At 46.7% G+C, this 16,339-nt stretch overlaps 1 protein-coding gene across 5 annotated transcripts in view; it reads right to left on the bottom strand.

Annotated features, from left to right (window-relative positions):
• The window catches only part of SLC4A5 (solute carrier family 4 member 5), a 101,358-nt gene that overhangs the window by 71,403 nt on the left and 13,616 nt on the right, over nt 1-16,339 (bottom strand). For 4 of the 5 annotated variants that reach the window (XM_049856591.1, XM_049856592.1, XM_049856593.1 and 1 more), the window contains one exon: nt 4,247-4,376. In XM_049856591.1, coding sequence (XP_049712548.1) covers nt 4,247-4,376 — 130 coding nt within the window. Of the gene's footprint in view, nt 1-4,246; nt 4,377-9,526; nt 9,762-16,339 lie in introns of those variants that run through there. The other variant, XM_049856595.1, reaches the window with a different exon arrangement.

Here is a 16,339-nt window from a genome sequence, read left to right as displayed (position 1 = left end):
CAGAGAAGGGGTCTCCCCCACCCCACTTGATCCAGCCCTCCCTTCAGGCAAGGTCATTATCAGCAAAGGGCCAGCTGCATTTCCTCAGGGGAATACTACAGACAGAGTTAATAAAAATCTATGTTATTAACGGCCTGACCTACCCGCATTGATCACATTAGAAATGACGTCGGCACACACAGCCCCCTTTATGTTCACAGGAGCAAGGCTCAGCATAGCTCAAAAACCCACTTAAATCCATCCAGGAGGGATTCCTTCTTCAAGGGCCCAAAACATCCCCCCAAACTAATAACCCCTGACAAAGAACCACCGGGGAAAATTCTTTGTGGATTTGAGATTTTCAGTCTGTTAATCTCCTAATTCAATAAAGTAAACACTCCCTGCAGCAAATTAAATACTTTTATTAAAGGGTCGCCTACTCTATTCTCTTTGATGTGGGTATAGTTGGACCTACCACCCTCCTGGGGCCTAAGTGTCTGTGAGGGGTTGTTCCCTCCCCCAACACATCATTTGCTCCTGTTACTCTAAGGTGACAAAAAACGCACCAGGATTTTCTGAATCTTAGATTCTGGAAGCTTCTGAGACCTCTGGCTTCCCTATGGATCCCACGGTCTGTTAGCTGAGGGAAATGCTTCCCATTCTTCAGTGGAGGTGACACCCCCAATGGGCCTGACTCCAAGCACCTCTACTGTTGCTGTTTTCCCAGAGGAGGACACAGAAATACTGTCCAGGCCACAGTGGACACCTTGGCCAATGGTCAAATCCTCATTCTGACCTCATTAAAGGCTTGCCTCAAACACTTAGCTGGAAATTGGGTGGAGTTAGTGAGAGAGAAGATTAGAGGAGGTTGGAGCAAAAGTAGAGTAAGGGCACTCAGATGAGGGAAAGCACTCAGCAACTCTGCCCCCACTGTTTCCTGAGTTGGTCCTCAGCCTGCTCCTCTCTGGGATCTGCTTGGAATTGGGTTCAGTCATTTTAACTTCTAGATACCACTTTCTTTTCACTCTTAGTTTGAGCCAAGTCATACTCAGAACTTTCCAAGGTCTCCTCAGATGTTTTTCTCAAAAAGCCTACCTTGTAGGGAAGTACACCACCCCGCAGACAATGACTGCCAGACCCCTTTATATTTCAAGAAGAGTCTCCTTCTAGACACAGTCGAATGCCTTTGCATAGTCAATAAAACAGGTAAACATTAGACTGTGTGGATCATAACAAATTATGAATAACATTGCAAAGAATGGGAATTCCAGAACTCTTAATTGTGCTCATGAGGAACCTGTACATAGACCAAGAGCCAGTTGTTCAAGCAGAACAAGGGGCTATTTCTTGGTTTAAAATCAGTTAAGGTGTGCACCACGGTTGTACCCTTTCACCATACTTATTCAACCTGTATGCTGAGCAAATAATCCGAGAAGCTCGACTATATGAAGAAGAATGCAGCATCAGGATTGAAAGAAGACTTATTAACAGCCTGGGATATGCAAATGACACACGACCTTGTTTGCTGAAAGTGAAGTGGACTTGAAGATCAAAGACCACAGCCTTCAGTATGGATTATGCCTTAATGTAAAGAAAACAAAAATCCTCACCACTGGACCAATAAGAAATGTCGTGATAAGCAGAGAAAATGTTGAAGTTGTCAAGGATTTCATTTTACTTGGATCCACAATCAATGCTCATGGAAGCAGCAGTCAAGAAATCAAATGACAAGATAAATCTATCGGTCCCATCCCACTTGGAGCAAAGGAGAATGAAGAAAATAAAAGATGCAAGGAAAATACTAGCCCAAAAGACTGGAGGACCAAATGAACCAGAGACCCCACCAGCCTGAGACCAGAAGACCTAGATGGTGCCCAGCTACCACCAATGACCACCCTGACAGGGAACACAACAGAGTGTCCCAGACAGAGAGGGACAAAAATGTAGAACACAATTCAAATTCACGTAAAAAGACCAGACTTAATGGTCTGACAGAGACTGGAAGAATCCATGAAACTATGGCCCCTGGATGCTCTGTTAACCAGAACTGAAACATTCCCAAAGCCTACTCTTCTGACAAAGATTAAACAGGACTATAAAACAAAAAAACAATACATGTGAGTAATGTGTTTCTTAGTTCATTCAAATATATGAGACCAAATGGGCAGCTCCTGTCCAAAAGCAGGATGAGAAGGCAGGAAGGGACAGGAACTGGTTGAATGGACACAGGGAACCCAGGGTTGAAAGGGGGAGTGTGCTGTCATATTCGGGGTTTGCAACCAATGTCACAAAACAATATATGTATAATTTTTTAAATGAGAAATTAACTTGAGCTGTAAACCTTCACTTTAAGCACAAGAAAAAGAAAAAAAATCAAACCACATATTTCATTGGGCAATCTACTGCAAAAGACCTCTTTAAATTGTAAAAACAAAGATGTCGCCTTGAGGACTAAGGTGTTCCTCACCCAAGCCACAGTTATTTTCAATCACCTCATATGCATGCGAAATCTGGACTATAAGGAAGACTGAAGAAGAATTGATGCCTTTGAATTGTAGTATTAGAGAAGAATATTGAATATGCCATGGATTGCCAAAAGAATGAACAGATCTGTCTTGGAAGAAGTACTACCAGAATGCTCCTTAGAAGCAGGCATGACAAGACTTTGTCTCCCATATTTTGGACGTGTTATCAGGAGGGACCAGTCCCTGGAGAAGGACATCATGCTTGGTAAAGCAGAGGGTCAGGAAAAAGAGGAAGACCCTCAATGAGGTGGTTTGACACAGTGGCTGCAACAATGGGCTCAAGAATAACAACACCCCTGAGGATGGTGCAGGACCGGGCAGTATTTCATTCTATTGTGAACCACGTGGCTATGAGTCGGAACCAACTGGATGGCACCTAACAACACAGGGCTCAGTGGGGAGTAGTGGTGGCTCAGTGGTAGAATTCTTGCCTTCCACATGGGAGACCCGGGTTTGATCCCTGGCTAATGCACCTCATGTACAGTTACCATCCATCTGTCAGTGGAGGCTCGCGTGTTGTTATGATGCAAAACAAGGTTTCAGTGGAGCTTCCAGACCAAGGCAGACTAAGAAGAAAGGTCTGGGGATCTGCTTATGAAAATCAGTCACTGAAAACCCTATGGATTACAACTGGTGGTGGGGGGAGAGCTGGTCCCACGCATTCTCACCTTGGGTGATATCACCCTCAAGGGAGTGAAACTTGGTTCTTGGAGGAGTAAAAAATCTTAGCTATTATAATGGTTTGTAGCCCTTCAAAGCTCAATCCTATCTGACAAAATCTCATTCCTTAGTATTTTATTTCTCTCCTTAGAAGTAAATTAAATTTTAATTTAATAAAGTTAAATTAAATTTTTCTCCAGGGGGTGTGTGTAACGTAAAAAAGGTTGAGAAACATCCATATAGTCTGTCTCCCAGGCTCTCTCAACTTCCTGTCCAGGGTCTCTCCTCCTCTCACCAACCCCTCCTGCTGCCTCCCACCATATCCTTCCTTCTCCTTGGGCTCTTTGCAGCATTGGGACTGCCATCCAATCCAGTTCAGTTCTGAGGCCGATCTGTCCCAGGCACCGGGGGTATGGCCAGCCCACTCCTCCCCTTGATCCTGTCTTGACTTCCATGACTTCACCATCGCGGCTCCCCTCCAGCCTCCTGGCTCTCTTCTTCCTCCTACTGATCCCATATACAGAGCTCTTCCTGCCTCCTACGCTTTCCTCCATGGCTCCAACTCTGCAGTGCCAGCCTCAAACTCTGCCAAGTCCCTTTCTTCAGCAGCCCACTGGATGTCTATATCTGGATTTTCACTGCCACTCAGGCTTAACATACCTGGCACACATTTCCTGCCCTCCAAGGAGCCTCCCTATCTACCCCAGCCCACTTGGATCTTACCTTCTCCAATAGCATTTAGTTTGAACTATTTGGCATTGAAGAATATATACCCTTGTATTTTTCTCTAATGGCCTCACTGGTGACTGTTCTACCTTCCCACTTAGATTTTAACTTCTTTGTGGATAAAGATAAAGTCATACATTTTTTGTTTTGTCCTTAGTGTGCAACACAGTTCTGGACACCAAGGAAGGCAGGTGGGCGGGTCTCTGGGGACCAGGAAGCTCCCTGGCAGAACTCAAAAGATGAGGTGCCCCTGGATGGTGGCCCTTCCCACCAGGAGGGTCAGCCCAGCCTAGATCCCACGTAGGCCACAGTGGGCAGTCCCCGACCCCCATGTCCCTCCAGGGCTCTTGCCTCACCTGGCTGACTCCTTCCACTCCATCTGGTCTCCGTCATGCTGTAGAGTGTCCATCTCTGTGAAGAGGGTGGGGTTGGGAGCCTCATCTTCCTCCCCCAGGATGTCCTGGAGCTGCTCAGCAGCTGGAGACCCTGCAAATGGAGGGCAGCAGGTCTGCTGTATGTCCTATAGCAGGCAGTAGGGCCACAAAGCTGATAGAAATGGAGCAGGAACCAAACACAGGGAGAAGTATTTCCTGGTTCAGTAGTACTAAGTCCAGCTTCTGAGTGAGGCTGGACTCATATCGCTGTGGGTTGGAGGTGGGCAAGATACTCTTTGAGATAAAAGAGGTGGTAGAATTTAGTCTGAATTCAGACTTCAGGGCAGCATCAAGTCCAGGTTACAGAATAGAAAAGTGAAATGAGAAAGACCGTGACCCAGCTCCAGCCTAACAATCCCAGAGAGATCCTTTTCCTCACTGGGCTCCAAACCAGTCAACTCCCAGTGCACTGGTCTTCAAGGGGCAGTCAGCCATGCAAAAGTACATGCACCATGTGCCAGTGGGCCCACCTTCTTCACTGGCAGGGAGATCAAGGGCAAACTGACAGCCTGTGCCCTAACTCCAACCTGCCTTCCTACTGCCCACAGGATATCACCTCCTGCGTGTCTCCCAGGTACCTCAAAACTCAGCATTCCAACACTGAATCTATACTCTTTCCCATCACACATCTCCTGGGTTCATCCATTCACTCACTCATTCTTTCTTCCACTCAATGCTTAATGAACGCTTACTATGTGCCAGGCATTGTTCTAGGTGTTGGAAAATAAAGCTGTGAAGAAGGCCTACATGCCTGTGTTCTCTCAAGCATATTGTCTAGCGAGAGAAAGAAGAGTGTTCCAAATGTTCCAAAGACTCTGAGATGGGAATGTGCTGGTTAGTGTGGTTAGACATGGTGTCATGGATTGAATTGTGTCCCCCAGAAATATATGTCAAACTTGGTTAGGCCATGATTCCCAGTATTGTATGATTGTCTATCATTTTGTCACGTGGTGTGATTTTCCTATGTGTTGTAAATCCTATCACTGTGATGCAATGAGATGGATTAGTGGCAGTTATATTGATGAGATCTATAAGATTAGACAGTCTTAAGCCAATCTCTTTTGAGATATAAAAGAAAGAAGCAAGCAGAAAGATATGGGGACCTCATACCACCAAAAAAGCAGAGCCAGGAGCACAGCGTGTCTTTGGACCTGAGGCTCCTGCGCAGAGAAGTTCCTAGACTATGGGAAGACTGATGACAAGGACCTTACTCCAGAGTTGACAGAGAGAAGAAAGTCTCCCCCCGGAACTGGCACCCTGAATTTGGACTTCTAGCGTACTTGACTGTGAGAATAAATCTCTCTGTTAAAGCCATCTACTTGTGGTATTTCTGTTGTTGCGGCACTAGGTGACCAAGACACATGGTAAGCAAAGGAAAGCGTAGCATGACATGAATTTGAAGAGGTAAGCAAGGTCAGATCTTGGTTAAAGGCTTAACTCTCCACCCACTTGCACAGGGTAGACACACTGGAGTCATCCTCAGCTCATTCCTTTTCCTCATCTCCACGCCATATTGAAAGGTCTCAAGAATACATTCCCTCCCCACCAACCCCATTACCCCTGTCCTGGTTCAAGCTGTCATTGACTGTCTCCTGGACCTCATCAAGTCTTCCCCCTCCTCCCAGCCTTTCTGTCCCTTTAGTTTATCAGCCCTTTCTGCCCTCACTTTTTTCTCCATGGGCCACCAATGGCTGATTATTTCAGACTCTTTCATTACACCCTCCACTTTCTCACTCCTTGATTCACAGTCATACTATCCAGCCAATGCCCAGACCAGAATCCACTGACAGTGGGAGACAGTGTGGCACAGGGGTATGGTAGAGGCAGTTTGCCCAATGGACAGTCAATCCTGCTAGACATGGGTGTGCACCTCAGAGTTGCCACTTACTCATGACCGAACTCAGCTTGAGTAAACAGGGGAGTTAGGAAGAATAAATCAGATGAAGAAAATAAACCACCTGACACAGGACCTGGGAGGTAACAAGTGCTTAACCACTCTCACAGCCAACCCCAGCATCCAGGTTCACGAGCCCCACTGGAGAAAACCACCCAACTGTGCAAGTGGAGGGTTCCCACCCTTAGCAGTTTCAGAAGTGCACCAGCCTTCCACTCACCCTTGTTAGAGCCATTTCCTGTACCCCTTGATGCCATTCCTAATCTGTGCCCCTCTCTTCAAGCCTCTTGATCCATCTCCTACCCCACTTCCCCAAGAAAATAAAGGCCACCAGGCATGAAATCCATCAATTTCCCACCCCCTCCTTCTAGTCCTTTGTATCCTTACCCTTGTTGCAGCCCATCTTTGAACAAAGAAATTTTTCCTGCAGCTTAATCCCTGGGCTCATCCACCCCGTTTTGCCTCTCCTCACCTGGGTCTTCAACTCTTCTCTCTTTCTCTCAGCCTATAAATGGCTCTTCTGTCTCCAAACATCCTCCCTGACTCTGCCTGCCTCCCAAGTTCTCCTGCTCACCTTCTCCCTTCCTTTACCCCCAAATTCTTCTTTTTCTTCTTTTTAAGATGTTCTTTTCTTTTAATCGTGCTTCAGGTGAAAGTTTACAGCTCAAGTTAATTTTTCATACAAAAAATTATACACATATTGTTATGTGACATTAGTTGGAATCCTTATAATGTGACAGCACACTCCCCCTTTCCACCCTGGGTTTCTTGTGTCTGTTCAACCAGTTCCTGTCGCTTCCTGCCTTCTCATCCTGACTCTGGACAGGAGTTGCCCGTCTGTATCTGAACTAAGAAGCACTCTTCACAAGTATTATTTTATGTTTATAGTCCAGTCTAAACTTTGCCTCAAGAGTGGGCTTTGGAAATGGTTTTAGTTCTGGGTTAACAGAGCATCTGGGGGCCATGGCTTTAGGGGTTCCCCCAGTCTCAGTCAGATCATTAAGTCTGGTCTTTTTACATGAATTTGAGTTCAGCTCCACACTTTCCTCCCTCTCTGTTGGGGAATTTCAGTTGTGTTCCCTGTCAGGGCATTCATTGATGGTAACCAGGCACCATCTAGTTCTTCTGGTCTGAGGTTGATGGAGTCTCTGGTTTATGTGGCCTTCACCCCCAACTTCTTGAAAGAGTAGTTAACATTCACCCTCTCCACTTTATCCCTCCTTGCCCAATCACCTAACCTGCATTAACTGCTTTAGCCCGCATCACACTAAGGACATTAACTAAGGCAGAGATTTCAAACTGGTAGCTTGAAGATGTGTTTAATTCAGCCCTCATAGTTTTTTTTTAGAGTATAAAAGTTTTTGAAATTACTGGTAGCATAAACAAATTATGAGATTTCATATAAAAATCCAGATCGCTGACCTTTCTTGAAAATTCAGATTCTTCGATGACTGCACCCACATTCCTTCCCGACAAAAATTAACCAGAGCTGAGTGATGGCTACCTTTCCTGGGTGGGGCATACACTGTGGTTTGCCACAGTTCCCACCACTCCCTACTGTGTACCACCCTGCTACTCTCACAACTCTTGCCCTCAGAGCCCTCTTGTTTTCTCTTATTGTCAAACCAATGAATTAATAAAATCAACAAAAACAACCAACGCCATAGGGTCTGGCTTATCTCTCTGGGACATCAGCTATGGTGACTACTCCTTCTGAACTGAAATGCTACTGTTAGATCTCACAGGATGGCACTTTCTTAATATTTTTTTTCCTATCTCATCCCTGCCTCAGGTCCCGGGGTGGCATACAGTTTGTGCTCAACTACTAACCTAAAGGTTGGCAGTTCAAACCCACCCAGTGGCTCTGTGAAAGAAAGGCCTGATGGTCTGTTTCCCTAAAGATGACAGCCAAGAAAACCCTATGGAGCAGCTCTACTCTGTAACATATGGGGCTGCTATGAGTCAGAATCGATTTGGTCACAACAGGTTTTTTTTTTTTTCCTATCTCAGCATGCTTTCCTGGGTTCTCTTGCCTGGCTAACATGTGGAGTCGGTCTTCCCCAGGGTTCCTTCTTGGCTTTCTTCCCTTCTCCCTCTCCCTACTCATGTCTTTTATGGTGCCACCTTGTAGCCAGGTCCAGTCTACATTAAGCATTTCCCACTGCCATTGGACCTCTCTATCTGGGAGTCCTGCAGCCTTCTCAAGCCAACCTCAACATATTCAAAACAGCCTACATCCCTTCTTCACCCAACACCCCAATCCTGCTCTTCTCTGTTTTAATTGATAGTACCGCTAGCTACCCAGCCAACCAGACAACTCCTGAAGAGCCAACGCCTGAAGATTTCTCTCTCACCGTCCATATCCAATCAGACATTAATTTCTTTCATTTGCCTCCTAAATACTTCTTGCTTTCTCTCCTTTTTCCCCCACCCATTGCCACCACCTTGGTTCAGCTCTCATTACCTCTTGCCCCATGGCAGCTATAGCCACCTACTGCTCGCACTGCCTCTGGCTGTCCCCCTCCAGCCCCATTCCCTATGTAGCAGCAGAATTTGCTTTGAAAATATTTCATTTTAAAACCATTAAAAACATTTCGAACATGTTGTCGTAGTGGACTCCTGGGAGTCAGGGTGCTCTTTGGGGAGCACCATCAAATATTGTGCACATGACTTAAAAATAATTTTTCTAGCAGAAAATACTATTTTCTGTGTATATAGATCAATGGACTTCACTTATTTAAATGGACTTTATTTCTGATTTTTTTTTTTTTTTTTCATTTAACACATATCCTTTCCACTGGCTTTCGCTACCAGACACCAAAGGTTTAAGGAAATTTTATAGAAGTAAAACTTCAGATAGATGGAGAAAAGTCTTGCTATAGTCTTATGTTTTCTTCAGACTGGGGGAAAACTATGACTGCTTGATTCTGGAGAGGGCACACCAGCTCTTCAAGGGATCAGAGTTTGGTTACTCTTGTTCTAAAATATAGATTTGACCATGCTATTCTCCAGCTGAAAAAATCTTCAGTGGCTTCCTATTACCTAAAGCTCACAGCTCAAACATCCCTGGTAATCTGGTCCTAACCTGCCTGTTTAGGCTATGTCCTGTCCCTCAACAAGCTACCCCAGATCCCCGGACCCCAACCACATCAGACTACACATAGTTCTCTGCAAAGGAGGTCCTGCCTCAGTCACGAGTCTCTTTCGCCCTTCAAGGCCAGGTAAGAAGGCAGATAAATGAAAACAGTCATGGAGGGAAGAGACGTGCAGAGAGCGGATGCCTGAACCAGCCCTGCCTGAGGAGTTACCTGCTCCCTGGAATAGCTGAGTGCTGGGGTCTCTGGCTGTCGGGGCTGCCCCTGGCCCCAGCCTGTTTCTGCTGCTGCCACCCTGGCCGCTGCTTCCACAAGCTGGTTCTCTTCCTTGCAGGCTGAGCACAACAAACTTCCTTTTGTTTCCAGTTAAGTACCAGGGGAGACGTGGGGAGAGGAGAAGGCAAGGGGAGGCAGGGGAGGGAGAGAGAGAGAGAGAGAGAGTGTGTGTGTGTGTGTAGGAATGTGTGAAAGACTTGGGTGGTGGAGAGAGGGAGACTGTACATAAGAGCGAACAGAGAGGTGGTGTGAGAGATTGAGAAATTGTGTCTGTGGTAGAAAAAAACTGTATTGAGAGTGAATTAGAGATACTCTGAGAGAGATTGTGTATGTGAGTGAGACAGAGACAGACATCCAGAGAGTTAGCTCCCAGGTGCATTGGATGGAGAAGCTCCAGCTGCAGCAGAACCTCAGGCAGGGAGCCCAGTCCCCACAGCAGCAGGGTGGTGGCAGCTGAGGACGTCTGAGAGGACTGGCAGATCTGGCCCTTTCCCCTCTCCCCCACGAGCCCTGCCCACAGTGCCTGGAGGCTCGAGGGAAGGCTCAGGCATCTCTCTCCTGGGGCAGAGGTAGGATTTGCCTCAGACTCTCCGGACCCTCCTTAAGAGTTGGCAGTGGGTGAGCTGGCCTGGCAGGGCCTTGCTCCCTCAGCCACCCAGGGGTGGGCAAGGGGGTGCTGTGCTGGGGTCTCACAGTGTCACAGAGAGCCGTGCTGGGTCAATCATGTTCCATGTAACCAGGTTCTCTCCTTCCCCAGTTTTAAGCCCAAACTCCAAACCCTCTTCCTGTTCACCCACCTCTAAAACAAAGTGCTGAGTGCCCTCACTTGATGGGTATTTTCTGAGAGCGCAGGGATAGTGGGAACTGGTCACCTCAGGGTGTGTGGCGAACCCCGCTGGGGAATTATTTTGCTCTCCTGAGAAACTTCTGATCTCCTGGGTTCAGTTCAACAAGTGCTTACTGAGTACTTAGAATGTGACAAGGTCGATTAGAGGTCACTGCAGCTGCTCCAAGGAGCTTCGGACCTTGAATCCGCTAAGTCTCAGGGCTAGGAGGGAGCTTAGAGATCACCCGAGTCCAAATCCTCATTTCACGGTGAGAAAACTGAGACCTAGTTTATACCAGCTAAGGTCCCTGGGTGGGTCAAACGGTTGGCGTTCAACTACTAACCTAAAGGTTGGTGGTTTGAACCTACCCAACGGCGCCACAGAGGAAAAGCCTAGTGATCTGCTTCTGCAAAGATGACAGCCAAGAAAACCCTATGGAGCAGTTCTCCTCAGTAACACATGGGGTCATTATGAGTCAGAATTGACTCAACGACAATGGGCTTGGGTGTTTTGGTTTTAAGGTCCCCCAGGCTGCAGAGCAGGCGAATGAACAAAGCCTGGAGGATTGGCAACCTCCACCCCACACTGCCCTGTTTGCTGGCTCCTCCTTTGCCATACTTTCATACCAGAGGCTTGAGGATCAAGTATGCCCATTTTAAAGCTGAGAAAGCAGAGGCAGAGGGGCAGGGTCCTGTGTTGAGATGCTGGGCTCCAACAAATGCCATCACCACACAGACCCCTGCGCTGGGCTTTGCAGGAGTCCCTGCCTTGGTGGGCTCTTCGTCAGGCAGGGCAGAGAGGGGTAAGGCCCACCCTAACATCCAGGGCTCTGCACCTTGGATTGCACAGTGCCAGAGGCTGGCTCACCTCTTCCTGAGTACCACTGGGTGGCCACTGCAGGCCACACCAATGCAGGGGCTGTGGATGACCTTGGGCCCCCTAGAAAAACATCCAAAGACAGATCACCAAGGGTGCCAGAAGGATTCTCTCAGTTAGCATGGTGCTTTAGGAGCTTAGACCTGGATTCAATCCCCGGCTCTGCTGATTACTAACAATAGGATCTTGGCAAGGCATTAAACTCTCTGAGCCTTAGTTTTCCCATCTATAAAGTGGAAATAATCACACTTACCTCACTGGATTGTGGTGGGGATTAAATGAGATAGTATGTGATTGGCACAGTGCTTGGCGTATAATAAAAACTAAAACCAAACCTGTTGCCATCGAGTCAATTCCAACTCATGGCAACCCTATAGGACAGAGTAGAACTGCCCCCATAGGGTTTCCAAGGAGCTGCTGGTATATTTGAACTGCTGACCTTTTGGTTAGCAGCCGAGCTCTTAACCACTGCACTGCCAGGGCTCCTGGCATATAACACTCACTCAATAAATGATCTCTATGATTGTTGTTCTACCACCCCTCTGTCAGTTTGTCATTCACAGGTTTCAGTGGAACTTCCAAACCAAAACAGACTAGGAAGAAAAGCCTGTTGATCTACTTCTAAAAATGAGGAAGTGAAAACCCTACGGATCACAACAAACACTTACGATCCAATATAGTGCTGGAAAATGAGGCCCCTAGGCTGGAAAAAACTCAAATGCACAGTGGCGGCAACAATGGACTCAAGCATAGCCACAATCATGAAGATGGCACAGGACCGGGCAGTGTTTTGTTTTGTTGTACATGCTGTCACCATGACAAAGAACTAACAATACCATTGTCGTTGCCAGCCGATGTGATGCCTTCCTTCCTCATTACCAGTCACTAGCCTGTCCCTTCTACACATTCCAAGGACTCAGACTTTTTCAGTTTCTGAACGCCCATGCAACCCTCTGCCCTCTCTCTGCCACCCCCTCTATCCCACAGAAAGTTTAGCACACCGTATGCTGGGTGCTCTAATGCGCCTCGGTCCCATGCAGCATGTCGGAAGTTAATCCACGTAATGAGACATGCCACAGGTAATGCCGCCCTGTTCTATAAGTAACAGAGACAGCCCCATAGCATCTGCCCAACGGTGGGAGTGGGTTCAACCTGCAGCTGCTGGGGAAAACATAGCCTCAGCTGGGACAAGAAGAAAACATAATCATGCTTTACTGGATGGGGGCTGTCTTGTCACTAGATAAGCAAAACACAGAATGATTGAGCGGGCTGCCAACCAGCAAGCAGTGCAGCCTGAAACAACTAGTAAAGCTTCTGCGAATTCTCAGAAACGCAGGCAAAGGCTGCAGACGTCCCCTAGGATGTGGGCAAGGAGGCTAAATCCATTCAGCAACCTCTCCAGGAACAGGATGGGCCCGGCTAACATATGGGTTATAAAAACTGTATATATTTATTAGGACTTTCATTGGTTCACTTGCAACTCTGCCTCCCAACCCTAGTTTCCCCTTAAGGTCGCTAACTCAGGATTTTCTTCTGATAAAACCCACTGCCATCGAGTCGATTCCGACTCGCAGCGTCCCTACGGAGTTGGAATAGGTTTTGTTATTGTCATTGTTTGTGTTCTGCTTTTGGTTTTGGTTTTAGGAGAATAACTCTCGCAGTTTCAGGGAGGAATGCTGTAGGTGCTGATAATTCCAGGAGATAGGGATTTTAAGATGTCAAAGGACAAGAAGAGACAGAAGAGTAAGCATGGCCTTCCTTTGGGGGAATTTTAATTTGCCTTTCTGCCCGCCTCCTTTTGAGGGGCATAAAGGGTCTCGAATCATTCTCATCCCTTCCCTTTTTCCTTCTTCCTTTCCTCCTTTCTCTCTCCTTCCTACTTCACCAGTCACTTCGAGATTCAAATTAGTGAAGTAGACAAAGGTGAGGCAACTAGCCCCACTTTAAAGCTTCAGGCTCTAAAGGAAACACAGTTGTCTTCGCTCCTATGCTTGAAACACCACCGGGCTCAGGAGCTTAGTGGAGGAGATATTTTGGAGAGAAACTTGTTTGCTATCTCAACCCTTGCTCCTTCTGCATCAGAAAGGGCAAAAGAAAGACAACATGAAACATCCTTTTGGCCCTAAGGCTTTAAAACCAGGCGAGGCTCAAATATCTGGATAAAAAATAAGCTTTTTCTCCTTTACTGCTCCTCTTGGGGTGTTTTGATCTTTTAGTGACCCCAGAGTTGTTCAATATTTGGCGAGTGGAAGAAGGCCTTCAGATTTTTTCACACCCCTCCCACCAGAAGGAGCTTATAAGGCTCCCTGTACTTACGAGAGCTGCCAAACCAAACCAGTGTCCACTTGTAGAGGAAAAAGACCTTGGCTTCTTGCTCTTAAATTGGGTTAATGTGTATAAAGGCTAGAGGAGATATGTTAAGTGCCTACCAGGCATGAAGCACCACGTGAAGCATTTTATGGGAGTAGTGGTTGTTCAGTGCTAGAATTCCCGCTTTCCACATGGGAGTTCTGGGTTCAATTTCCGGCCAATGCACCACAAGCATGATCACCACCCATCTGATAGTGGAGGCTTGTATGTTGCTGTGATGTTGAATAGGTTTCAGAGGAGCTTCCAGACTAAGACAAACTAGGAAGAAAGGCCTGGAGAATCACCTCTGGAAATCAGCCAATGAAAACCTTGTGGATCACAATGATCCAGTCTACAACCGATGGTGGGAATGACACAGGACTGTATAGGATTTTTTCCATTGTGCATAAGATCACCATGAGTCAGAGCCAACTCAACCACAGCTAATGGAACATAACACTGTGGTCGTTTAGCAACTCACAGCAATTTAGCATTACTGACCATACCCCTGTTTTGCCTAGGACTGACCCAGTTTTAGCCCTGAAAGTCCCATGTCCCAAGAAACTCCTTAGTCCTGGGCACACTGAGACAGCAGTCAGTCACCCTATGATAACCTGCATTCTGTAGATGAGGATACTGAGACTCCAGGGTCTATCTGCCTCAGGTTGGGCTTGGCTGAACTTGTTTCTCCTGGATCTTGACTCCAGTTCCTACTAAACCCGTTGCCATCAAGTCGATTCCCCGACTCATAGCGATCCTATGGGATAGAGTAGAACTGCCCCCTAGAGTTTCCAAGGAGCGCCTGGTGAATTTGAACTGCTGACCTTTTGGTTAGCAGCCTTGGTGCTTAACCACTATACCACCAGGGTTTCCACCAGTTCCTACTAGCAGCCTAGAAAAGCAGGTGTGTAACCATATTTCTAAAGCTACATCTAATCCTCTTGCTTTCAATGGCCTCTCCAGAAGACAGGAAGCACAACTATTATTGATTGTCACTACGACTTGATGATTCTACTCATCATATGTGCTTTGTTTGAGTAAAAATTGATTGGTTGCTAAATATTGACTTCCTAAATCGTGTTCACATAGCTGGGGGGAAGGGCAAGGAGAGAAAGAGAATGAACGAGTCAACTGCTATGGCGTATTGATTCCCCACCTACCCATTCCCGTTCCCATGATGCAATTTGGCTATGGGGAAGGGTGTAATTCTCACTAATGCCCAACACGGTGACTGACCAATAATATCTTACAAAGGAAAGCAGTGGTGCAAAGAGCACACACAGGCTTTGGCATCAACAGACCTGTTTTCAAATCCCAGCTTAACTGATTACCTGCTGTGTGACTTCAGAAAGTTCACTACATCTCTTCGAACCTTGATTTCCCAGTCTGAAGGAGATAATAATATTTCCCTTTTAGGGTTGGTGTGAGGATTGATTGAGAAGATGTATGTATTTCCCTTTCTTTAATTCTCCTGGTCCCCTTCCCTAGCTAATTTTTACTCATCATTTAAGACTTACCTCAGGGGTCACCTCCTCCAGGGAGCCAGTGTTAATCTCCCTCTCCCACCACTCACCACCTTGGCTTAGGTTCACTTCCTTGCTGGTCCTCCCATAATTCCCTGAGCAGATCATCTTCACTGCACCTCCTTACTGTTTTATACTTTTCCCTTTATGGGCTTTTCTACCCCAGGGGCAGAAGGTTTTCTCCAAAGAGCGCTAAGATGATCGGGAAGGCAGTACTGAAGCGATGGGCTGGTTTCCATGTATAGGTCATGGAACCAGCATGAGAAGGACCAGGAGACCTAGAGCTGGACTCTTTCCTGTCCCTGGCCTGTTGGGTGATAGAGGAACATCTGTTCCCTGAGCCTTGGCTGAGATGAAATCAGGGACTATACAAGGTTCTGTAGGTTTGTAAGGGAGCCCTGGTGTGCAGTGGTTAAAGTTCTTGGCTGCTAACCAAAAGGCTGGAGGTTTGAACTCACCAGACACTCCGTGGGAGAAAGATGTGGCAGTCTGCTTCCGTAAAGATTCACAGCCTTGGAAACTCTATGGGGCAGTTCTACTCTGTCCTACAGGGTCACTAAGGGTCGGAATTGACTCAACAGCAGTGGGTTTGTTTTGGCAGATTTGTATGTGGTTCAAAGAAGCATCAAATTTCTTTAGGACAGTGGATCTTTAACTAAGAGTACACTGTGTGTTATGGATTGAATTGTGTCCCCCCCAAAATGTGTGTCAACTTGTCATTTTGTGCCTTGATGTAATTTTCCTATGTGTTATAATCCTAACCTCTATGATGTTAATGAGGCCAGATTAGAGGCAGTTATGTTAATGGAGCAGGATACAATCTACAGGATTAGGCTGTATCTTGAGTCAATCTCTTTTGAGATAAAAAACAGAGAAGAAAGCAGAGAGGAAAGGGACCTCATTACTACCAAGCAAGAAGAGCCAGAAGTGGAGTGTGTCCTTTGGACCCAGGGTCTCTGTGCTGAGAAGTTCCTAGAGCAGGGGAAGATTGATGACAAGGACCTTCCCCCAGAGCTGACAGAGAAACACTTCCCCTGGATCTGGCACCTGAATTCAAACTTCTAGCCTCCTAGACTGTGAGAGAATAAATTTCTACTTGTTAAAGCCATCCACTTGTGGCATTTCTATTATAGCTCCCCGTTCCCTGTTGCAGCACTAGATAACTAAGACACTGC

The sequence above is a fragment of the Elephas maximus genome, chromosome 17 (genome assembly GCF_024166365.1).
Source record: "Elephas maximus indicus isolate mEleMax1 chromosome 17, mEleMax1 primary haplotype, whole genome shotgun sequence".
Taxonomy (NCBI): Eukaryota; Metazoa; Chordata; class Mammalia; order Proboscidea; family Elephantidae; genus Elephas; species Elephas maximus.
The sequence above is the reverse complement of the archived record's forward strand: the minus strand, read 5'-3'. Positions and strand labels throughout refer to the sequence as shown.